The sequence below is a fragment of the Neovison vison genome, chromosome 2 (genome assembly GCF_020171115.1).
Source record: "Neovison vison isolate M4711 chromosome 2, ASM_NN_V1, whole genome shotgun sequence".
In the NCBI taxonomy this organism is placed as follows: domain Eukaryota; kingdom Metazoa; phylum Chordata; class Mammalia; order Carnivora; family Mustelidae; genus Neogale; species Neogale vison.
The window spans coordinates 51576686-51587390 of record NC_058092.1 but is presented as its reverse complement, the minus strand read 5'-3'; the positions used below and the strand labels follow the sequence as shown (position 1 = coordinate 51587390).

Sequence of the window (10705 nt, the reverse complement as noted above, 5' to 3'; positions counted from 1 at the left end):
TCGTACCTCACAAGGGCACAGAGAGAACATAATAATAAAAAAACCACATAAATTCTTGCAATACTTGAGTAAAGGTACTACAAGAAACAAAGATTATTTTTCCTAGCTTCACCACAACACAAGTAATCAGCAAATATGCATTAGGAACTACATTCTACACACTATGGGATTACAACAGAATAAGACATAATTTTCGCTAGTCCCTGTTTTATAGGATTTAACAGGCAAGATCATTTTGAGTGGTAAATATATAATTTTAATAGAACATCAAAATGGTAAAGTACATTAGAGCTTATCTGGTCTAACATTTATAAATGGAAAATGAGATCCCAAAGGGGGAAGTAATAGTCTTAGGGAGCCTATTGTTAATGGAGAAACACTTATCTTCAAAGAAAAGGACTAGGCTCTGGGTTTGAACCTCAGCTGAAGAGGTTACTTACCATATGTGTGACCTGAGGCCAGCACTTAGCTACTCTGAACAAATTTCCTTGTCTCTAAAATGGGCATAATAAGAACTTACTTCAAAGAGCTGTCGTGGCGATTAAGATCACGCCTGTAAAACTTTCATCTGTGTCTGGCTAAGTACCACAAGTCAACTATTCTTGTTACCTCTGTAGGAGAAAGGTCTTTTTTAGCTCTTTTTCTACAAGAAAAATTATTCTTTCTCTGGTCAGACCCCATTCACAAGGTCGGAGCAGAACAGAAAGTGCTTTCAACTGCTCGGAGATGGGAGCAGCAGGAACAAGAACTCAGCCATCCTGGGCGTCAGAGCACAGCCCCCCCTCGCCAAAAACCGTCTTCCATTTCCTCCCCTTCCTTTTCGGGAAAGCCAAGCCCCCCCCCCGCCCCCCGCTCCCCGACGCGTTCTGTAATCTTATTTTCCTGCCTCGCCAAGTCGCTGGCCCCTGCCTGGCTGTTCCCTGTGTCCTTTCGGTTGAGCGAGCGCGGCAGCGAGGCGGCCAGGACTGGCGTGTCGCTCCCTCCACGCTCCATTCTTCCCCTGGGTTCCAGCCGGCCGCAATTGCGTGCCGAAGCCCGGGCTCCCGCGGGGATTGACGCGCCAGGGGAGGAGCGGTTTCTTGCTGCGCGCCTCTCAGGAGCATTACGGCAGGGCTCGTTCCCGGCTCCGGCCGCCAGCCCCAGCCTCCCCGGTCCGGAGCTGGGACTGGCGGAGGCCGCGAGGGAGGGAGCGCGAGCGAGGAGGCACGCGCCCGCCGGTCCGCGCCCAAAGCGCCGCCGCCGCCGCCGCCGCCGCCTTAGCAGCCATGGCCGAGCGCCGCGCCTTTGCCCAGAAGATCAGCAGGTAAATCTCGGGCGCGGGGCGCGCGGCCGCCGCGGGAGGAAGAGCCGGGAGTCCTCCCGAGCCCGGCCTAGGAGGCGGGTGGGTGTGGCGACGCGGGCGCGGGGATCTGGCGGCCTGGTCCGCTGCTGGGCGGAGGGGGCTCGCGGCTGTCGCCGAGGCCTCGCGCCGCCCTCCGACTCCGGCCCTCAGCCCGCGCTGGCGGCCGATCCTCGCCCGGGGTCTCAGAGAGCCCCACACGCCAGCGCGCCGGCCTCCGCAGGCTCCTCGGCGGCCCGGGCCTGGAGTTTCGCGGCGGCTTATTGCAGGGCGGGTGGGGAGCTCGTCGGCTAGCCGATCGGCGCTCCCCAAATTCTTTGTGTCCCCACCCCCGGGCTGGCGGGGGGCCGCCGCGGCGTCTCGCTCCCTCACTCTCCCCGCCCATCCCCGTTTGCCCCCTGGAGGGTGTGGGGGTCCGCCCTCTTCTCCTCCCCAACAAAAGATTCGGCGCGCAGCGGGCTCCTGGCCGGTGGGAGGCCGCCCCTTCTTCACGCCTCCCACCCTTTCCTCCCGAGAAATCTAACAGGAATCCTCTTTGCAACCAGGGGCCAGTTCGAAGTAGGCTCTCGCACCCAGAATCTAAAACGTATAGTCAGAATGAAAAGTTGAGAGCTTGTGGTCTGCACCTTGTGTGTGCAGCTGACGAATCTTGGACGAATTGTAGGCTGGAGCTTGATCTTAGAAGCGTGTGAATTTAAACGTGCGCCTGTGTTTCCAATGGCACCAGACGAAGATGGGTGATAGTGTCCTTATTATATTGGCCTTTTGACTCACGTTTTAGGAGTCTGAAGTAAGCAGGCGAATCACGGTTGAGATTTCCGAACCTTTTACCTGCCTGCGGTGGGTCGGTTGCCAGAACCAAAAATTGAATAACGGCGGGGGATTTTAATATTTGTAGAATTTCATTCTGAAATATACTAATGTGTAAGGCACTAGACTGTGTTGGTTTTATTATGATGTCCCAAGAAAAGAAACGTTCGAATGCATTACTTTTTCGACAGTTTTATTTCTGTGGTTCTGTATCTTTTTCGTTTGCTGATCTTGCTTAACGATTTTTGGACCGACCAAACGGGTTCTTTCTTAACTGCCTTAACTTCCATAGCGTTACTCTGTTGCGGCACGTTTTTCATTTAAAACTAACAGCTTTTTTATTTAAGCTTTGTGCTTAATTATTCTTAACTTTTGAGCTTTAAAACGTTTAATTTTATTTTTAAGAGGCAAAATAACAAGGGGTACCTGGCTGGCTTGGTCGGTGGAGCATGGAACTCTCGGGGTTGCAGGTTTGCTCGGTGTTGGGTGTAGAGATTATTTTTAAAAAAATCTTTTTTTTTTTTTTTTAAGATTTTATTTATTCATTTGTCAGAGAGAGAGGGAAGGCTCAAGCAGGGAGAGCAGCAAGCAGGGATAGAAGCAGGCTTCCCGCACAGCAAGAGCCAGACTCGGGGGGACTCGATCCCAGGACCTGGGATCATGCATGACCAGAGCTGAAGGCAGATGCTTAACCGACTGAGCCACCCAGGTGCCTCCATAATAAAATCTTAAAACAAAACAAAACAAAGAGCAAGTGCTTAAGAACATGTGCTCTGGTGTCAGACTATGCCATGGGTTCAAATCCCAACTGTTAGTTCTCTTTTTCTTTAATATTTATTTGAGAGAGAGAGAGAGGGAGAGCATGAGGGGGGAGGGTATGAGGGAGAGAGGGTATGAGGGAGAAGCATCCTGGCTGAGCAGGAAGCCCAGTGTGGGACTCCATCCTGGCGCTCCAGGATCATGACCAGAGCAGAAGGCAGTCGATTTAATCATCCCAGTCACCTAGGAGCCATGACTGTTGATTTTCTAAGTCAGTACCTTGATCAATCATAAGTTATAGTTTTGGCATCTGGAAAATGGGTACTGTACCAGTACTCTGTTGATAAGATTGTGAACTTTAAGTGGCAAAATTTGTGTGAAGCGTTTAGCACTGTGCATAGGCTTTAGTAGCTATCATTGAACAATTAATAATTATTGGTATATTCCGGGGAGTTGTGCTAGAGTTAATAGGAAATTACTACTACTTTTTTTTTTTTTCCCAAAATAACTGAGTCTTGTTTCTGAAGGCAATGCCATTGAAAAAATGTATTACTTGACATACATGCTTAGTATTAACTTCTTCTTAATAGAACCAAGTTTCGCCGAGAACATGTGTTGATTAGGAAATTGCACATTGAGGAGTTAGGTATGAATATATATCATACCTGTTCTTCATTTGCGGAGTTTGTGCTAGGATTAGACAGAACAAAATACAAGAAAAAAAGAAAGTTTCACAAAATAATACAAAATTCAAAGTAATAAGCCTTGTAAATTTGTCAGATTAAATAAAGCAATGGAATTGAGATATTATTGATTGGAGAAATAGTTAGGGGAGGTGACTGATGATAGATAAAGTATGTAAGGTGTAGAAGACTGAGTCTGGGATGACATGTACATTTCTGACTGGGCAACCACGTGGATGATGGAGGCAGTCATTGAGGTAAAGGCGAAGGGGAGGAAGAAGGGATTTGAGGGTGGGAAATGAGGTGGGAAGGAGATGATGATTCAGTTTTGGATATGTAGATTTTGAGGTGCTCATTGAGCATTGAAAGAGAAATATTTATTAGGTTGTTGGTGAGGTTTAAGATGCAGAAGAGAGATTGGGCTGGAGGTCAGTAGATTTTGGGAATCATCAGCAAGGAGATTGTTACTGAAACCAGAGGAGTAGATGAGATAGTATGGGACGAATGTGCAGATTAATTTGGAGGAAAGACCAAGGACAGAATTGTTATAGATGATGAATTACTGTAATTGAAAGGTATTTTCATTCTTGTTATCAAATATGGCCAAGTAATACTTTTATTTATTTATTTGTGAGAGAGCACGAGCAGGGGAGGGGGTTGTGGTAGGAGGGTGAGGGGAGGGCCGAAGGGAGAGGGAGAAGCAGGCTCCACTGGGCAGGGAGCCCAAGGTGGTGCTTGATCCCAGGTGCTTGATCATAACTTGAGTTGAAGGCAGACCTCAGCCAGACTAGCTACCCAGGTACTCTGGCTGAATAATACTTCTGAATAAATTCTTCTTCTGCTTCTTAGTTTCCTACTAGAGGAAGTATAGCACATACTCTGGGGATAAAATGCTTGGAGTTGACATCCTAGCGCTGGCCTTCATTGAATAAACTTGGGCAAGTTACTTTACCTCACTTCTGCCTCATTTTCCCTATCTATAAACTGGGGATAATAGCAGGACCTACCTTACAGTGTTGTTATTAGAATTAAAAAGTCGGTTCCAGTAAAGTGCTTAGAACAGTGTTTTCTACATAAAGGTCCAGCATCAATTATTTTTTATTGTTACAATATTTATAATGTGGTGTAGGACCTTTCTTTGGAAGTGTTAAGTCTTTTTGTGATGTGCATATATGAAATTTGTTGCTCTGTGAGTAGCCTGTTGCTATTTGAAACCCTATTTTTTTCCTTTTAAAGCTTTATGGTTGTCCCCATACCTTACTTTTAAAAGATTACACTGATTTCTTTTTGGCTCAGTCATTTCCTAACCCTTTGTATTTAGTGCTGTTACTTTTTGAGGCCATGATTTAGTGATTTCTCAAACTTCTTATTTTTTAGATTTAAAAAAAGATTGATTTATTTACTTTGGTGGGGGAGAGGCTGGGAGAGGGAATTTTTTTTTTTTTTAAAGATTTTATTTATTTATTTGACAGAGATCACAAGTAGGCAGGGAGGCAGGCAGAGAGAGAGAGAGAGAGAAGCCGGCTTCCTGCTGAGCAGAGAGCCCGATGTAGGGCTTGATCCCAGGACTGTAGGGCTTGATCCCGGGATGCTGGGATCACGACCTGAGCAGAAGGCAGAGGCTTTAACCCACTGAGCCACCCAGGCACCCCTGGGAGAGGGAACCTTCAGCAGACACTGCACTGAGCTGGAGTCCTATGCTGGACTCCATCTCAGGACCCTGAGATCAGGGACCTGATCCGAAACCAAGAGTCTGAAGCTTAACCCACTGTGCCACCTATGTGCCCCAAAGCTCTTTATTTTTTCACCGGTTGTACTGAGCTCATCATGGAAAAGCAGCACGTGTATTTTGTTCATAACAGTTATTGCCACTTGTTTGTTAACCCTACTTTTGGAGGACAAGGCATATTTATTGCTAATTACCCCTTTTTTAATCACACCATAGCATATGATAGGTATAATTTGTGGAGTGTTGATTGTAGATTAATGGTTTTGTTTGGATTATTTTGTCCTGTTACCAGATACTCAGCAGTAATGATGAACATTTGGATATACTTAAAACACTTTTTACTACATTCTCATCTTTATTACCTAGAGAGGCAGAAGAACATAGTAAAGAATGTAGACCTCAGGTCATATTGCATGGATTGAAATTCTGCCTATACCACATAATAGCTATATAGTTCTGGGCAGTTGCTCTAATCCCCCTGTTTCAGTTTTCTCTTCAGTAAAATGGGGATAAAAATGTCTCTTTGTCATCATGAAGATTAAATAAGTTAATACATTTAAAACACTTAAACTGTGCCTGAAACATAATAAGCATTCAACAGATGTTAGTGTTGCTATTATTATTCCTATATTATTTACAATGATTATTATTCCCATAATCCAGATGAGGAACTGAGACCTACATCTCATGAAATTATTTGCTCATATTGGGACTCAGTCCCCAATTCTCTGATTTCAGATCTTACACTTTTTTTATTTCTGTATTCTTTCTGTACTATATATACTGTATTTCTTTCTGCAAAATATTTTCTGGGTTAGTTCCACATTTTCTAACAGTGCTACCATTAGCATCCCCAAAGTTATTTCTTACCTACTTAATCTTTCCTTTGTTAATTTGGTATCATTTTGTTGCCTAAGAAGCAGAATTTAGTGAAAGGCTTGCATCAGATTTTTATTTTTGAGGAAAATCCGGGACATAGTCTTATTTATAAGCTCTATCTCTTTTTTTAAGTTTTGAATCTGTGCATAACTCTGGCTGTATAGGCTAAGTCTTCCAGTCTACTTTCTTCACTTCATTATTAAATAAATTCTACCCACATAATATCATCTACTTCAGTGCTCCCTTTTTCATCACTTTGGCCTTTTGTTGTACTCATCTCACGAACTCTCAATGCTGAATGTCTAACCTGTTTCTTGCCCCTGAGAGAGAGAGCAGAACAGTGCAGAGCTGAACTATTAATAATGAATATCTTCTCATTTGCAATGAGGTTTACTCTAAATCATTTCTCTTACTAACATCTTTGTTTTCCTATCCCATCTTTTACGAAAAGTTCTGGATCATCTAACATGAGTTCATGATAACCTCAGCACGTTCCTGTATATCACTTAGGCATCTTCTCCTGAGCCTGTGAAGTATCCCTTCCCTAAAGTTTACCAATTTTTTTCGTCCTTTGTATCCTGTTACCTTGCTGCCTCCCTCAGAACCTTGATCTCATAATTTTTCCTTTCCTTTCTAGCATCTTCAATATGTTTCTTTTTATGGATGTTTCCCTTAACGCATAAGACTTATTATGCCTTTTTCATCATAAAACAAAGAACTATTGAATCTTCTGCATTTTTAGCTGCCAACCAGTCATTCCTTTCTTCTAGTCCCATTTCTCACATGTATGTGGTGCAGTCCCAACCACTTTGTGCTTGTTCTCGTCAGTCCTTGGACCATATGGCTGTGCTTCCCATGGTACTTTATGTGTACTTGAATTATGGAATGCCTGGAGATTAGGAGCCTTTGACTTTTTTTCTTCATCACTCATTTCATGAGCTGCTGTTTTTTGGGTTTTGTCTTTTTAATTTTTCTTGCCCTCATCCTCCGTGCCATTTCCCCCCTACTTTATACTGCTTTTCAGAGGTCTTTGATGACTGTTCTGTGTCTTTTTATATCTAGTGTCAGATACAGAGTCTTTTGTAAACTGGACATGTAAAATTTGTTTGAGGGCGCCTGGGTGGCTCAGTGTGTTAAAGCCTCTGCCTTTGGCTCAGGTCATGGTCTCAGGGTCCTGGGATCAAGCTTCACTTTGGGCTCTCTGCTCAGCAGGGAGCCTGCTCCCTTACCTGGGCCCCGCCCCCTACCTGCCTCTCTGCCTACTTGTGATCTCTGTCAAATAAATAAATAAATTATTAAAAAAAAAAAAAAGATTGTTTGAAAGAATGCTACCCTGCTTCATTGGAGCATCTTTTATTATCTTGCTTCTAGATGACCTCAGTGGGCCAGAGCTGATCTAGTCTCTTATCTCTTGTAATTCAAATGTGTTACAAATGAAATCTCCCTAAAATACAGCTTTTTTTTTTTTTTTAAAGATTTTATTTATTTATTTGACAGACAGAGATCACAAGCAGGCAGAGAGGCAGGCAGAGAGAGAGGAGAAAGCAGGCTCCCTGCTGAGCAGAGAGCCCGATGCGGGGCTCGATCCCAGGACCCTGAGATCATGACCTGAGCCGAAGGCAGCGGCCTAACCCACTGAGCCACCCAGGCGCCCCTAAAATACAGCTTTTATCATGGCTTTCTTTTGTTCAAGAATATTATAGTAGCTTCCAACAGTGTTAAACCCAAACTCTTGCTTGCATTTTGAAGTCATCTAGAATCTGGTCCTTCTCTTGTTGATTTATTCGCTAGCTTACATTTTGGACCAATCAGTCGAACATTTTCCTTGTACCCTCACAAATGCTCTGCTCATTTCCAGATCTGTAACTGCACGTTGTTTTTTCTTTTTGATCTATCCTTTCTTTTTTCTAAATCTTACCCTTTTCTGCGGACCATTCCAATCCACTGCCTTTACTTTTGGGATAACCATTTCCTTGGTTTTCTTTTTTAAGATTTTATTTATTTATTTTAGAGAGAGACAAGCCAGGGAGGAGCAGAGGCAGAGAGGGAGAGGGACAAGCAGACCCCCCACCCTGCCCCTGAGATCAGATGCTTAACTACTGAGCCACCCAGGCCACCCCATTTCCTTGATTTTTTCTATTCTTTTCACCTATGAGTGCATTTCTTTTTTTTTTTTTTTTTTAAAGGTTATTTATTTATTTATTTGACAGAGAGAGAGAGAGAGAGAGATCACAAGTAGGCAGAGAGGCAGGCAGAGAGAGAGAGGAGGAAGCAGGCTCCCTGCTGAGCAGAGAGCCCGATGCGGGACTCGATCCCAGGACCCTGAGATCATGACCTGAGCTGAAGGCAGCGGCTTAACCCACTGAGCCACCCAGGCGCCCTATGAGTGCATTTCTAAGTAAAAGCATTTTTTCTGTTTTTTTAATTCATTTGACTATAATCATACTGGATATTGTGTTTCTTTTGTCTTGCTTTTGTTCAGAATTAATCTGTGAGATTCATTCATAATATTACAAGTAGTTGGAATTCATTCTTTTTTCTTTATATTATTTCATTATATAAATATACCATGATTTTCCATTCTGCAGTAGATGGGCATTTTGATTGTTTCTAGTTTTTGGCTATTAGAAACAATGTTCTGTGAACACACCTGTACATATATTTGGATATGCATATGCATGAATTTCTCTACGTATACTCAGATATGAGATTGCTGGTCCTTAGGTATTCTTTGTTGCTCCTCATAGCACTTTTATTTATCATGGAGTTTATTAGGTAATACCAAACTGTTTTCTTAGATAGCTGAAGAAATATACACTCCCATAGTATTGTTGCTGTACCTAGCTGACATCACTTGTACTGCCAGCTGTGTCATTTTTGCCAATCTGATGGATGCATGCATGATGCTATGTTATTATAAAAGTCTTGATTTGTATTTACTTGATTACTGTTGAGATTGAGCTCTGTTTTGTATGGGTATTGACTATATGAATATACTCTTATAAGTTGCCTATTTAAATCTTTTGCATTCTTCCCCGTTTTTCCTTTGTATTACTCTTTTTCTTATTGATTTGTTTGAGTACTTTATATATATTCAGTGTATGAACCCATTGAATGATACTATGTGTTGCAAATATCTTTACTCACTGTGTGGTTATTTATTTCTTTATTTATTTTATTTTTAATTTTTTAAAAATATTTTATTTATTTATTTTACAGAGAGAGATCACAAGTAGGCAGAGAGGCCGGCAGAGAGAGAGGAGGAAGCAGGTTCCCTGCTGAGCAGAGAGCCCGATGCGGGACTCGATCCCAGGACCCTGAGATCATGATCTGAGCCGAAGGCAGAGGCTTAACCCACTGAGCCACCCAGGAACCCACCTGTGGTTTTTTAAAAAATTCTTTTTATGGAGTCTTTAAAATTTTTTTTTTTAATTTTTTAAAAGATTTTATTTATTTATTGGACAGAGAGAGATAGATCACAAGTAGGCAGAGAGGCAGTAGGAGAGAGAGAAGGAAGCAGGCTCCCTGCTGAGCAGAGAGCCCGATGCGGGCTCCATCGCTGGATCCTGAGATCATGATCTGAGCCAAAGGCAGAGGCTTAACCTGCTGAGCTACCCAGGCGCCCTTATGGGGTCTTTTGAAAACTAAGTTCTCAGTTTTCTTTTTTAGAGAGAGCAAGAGAGTGCGGGGAGAGGGAGAGAAAGAATCTCAAGCAGGATCCATGCTGAGCATGGAACCTGGCTTGGGGCTCCATCTCACGACCCTAAGATTGTGACCTGAGCCGAAATCAAGAGTTGAATACTCAACAGACTAAGCTACCCAGGCACTCCAACTAAGTTCTCAGTTTTTTTTTATTTTCTCAAAGATTTTATTTATTTATTTGATGGATAGATAGAGAGAACTAGGAGTAACAACAGGGGCAATGACCGAGGGAGAAGAAGTATCCCAGGATCCTGGGATCATGACCTGAGCCAGAGGCAGATGCTAAATCAACAACCACCCAGGAGCCCCTAAGTTCTCAGTTTGAATATATTTTTATCAGTTTCTCTCTTTCTCTCTTTTTTAATGATTAATACTTTTGAGGTCTTGTTTAAAGAATTTTTTTTTTTAAGATTTTATTTATTCACTTGACGAGAGAGAGAGATAGCAGAGAGGGACCTAAAGCAGGGGAAGTGTAAGAGGGAGAAGCCGACTCTCTGCCGAGCAGGGAGCCTGATGTGGGGCTTGATCCCAGAACCCTAGATCATGACCTAAGCCAAAGGCAGATGCCTTAACGACTGAGCCACTCAGGTGCACCTTGTTTGAGGAATATTTTCCTACCCTATGGTCATTAAGATATTCATCTGTATTAACCTTATAGTTGCATCCTTTATATTCCACCTGGACTTGATATGTGTATGGTGTGAAATATTAATTTTTTTCCAAATAGATTGTCCTTTCCTCATTGACCTGCCCTGCCACCTCTATTATAGATTGTGAGTCCTCATTTGTGGGTCTTTGTCTGGG

At 43.0% G+C, this 10705-nt stretch overlaps 1 protein-coding gene across 5 annotated transcripts in view; it reads left to right on the top strand.

Annotated features, from left to right (window-relative positions):
• The first annotated feature begins 1253 nt into the window (after nt 1-1253).
• Nucleotides 1254-10705, top strand: part of DOCK7 (dedicator of cytokinesis 7) — a 229639-nt gene continuing 220187 nt past the window's right edge. For all 5 annotated transcript variants that reach the window (XM_044238362.1, XM_044238361.1, XM_044238357.1 and 2 more), the window contains exon 1: nt 1254-1303. In XM_044238362.1, the coding sequence (XP_044094297.1) occupies nt 1266-1303 (38 nt within the window). In that variant the 5' untranslated portion in view covers nt 1254-1265. The remainder of the gene's footprint in view (nt 1304-10705) is intronic.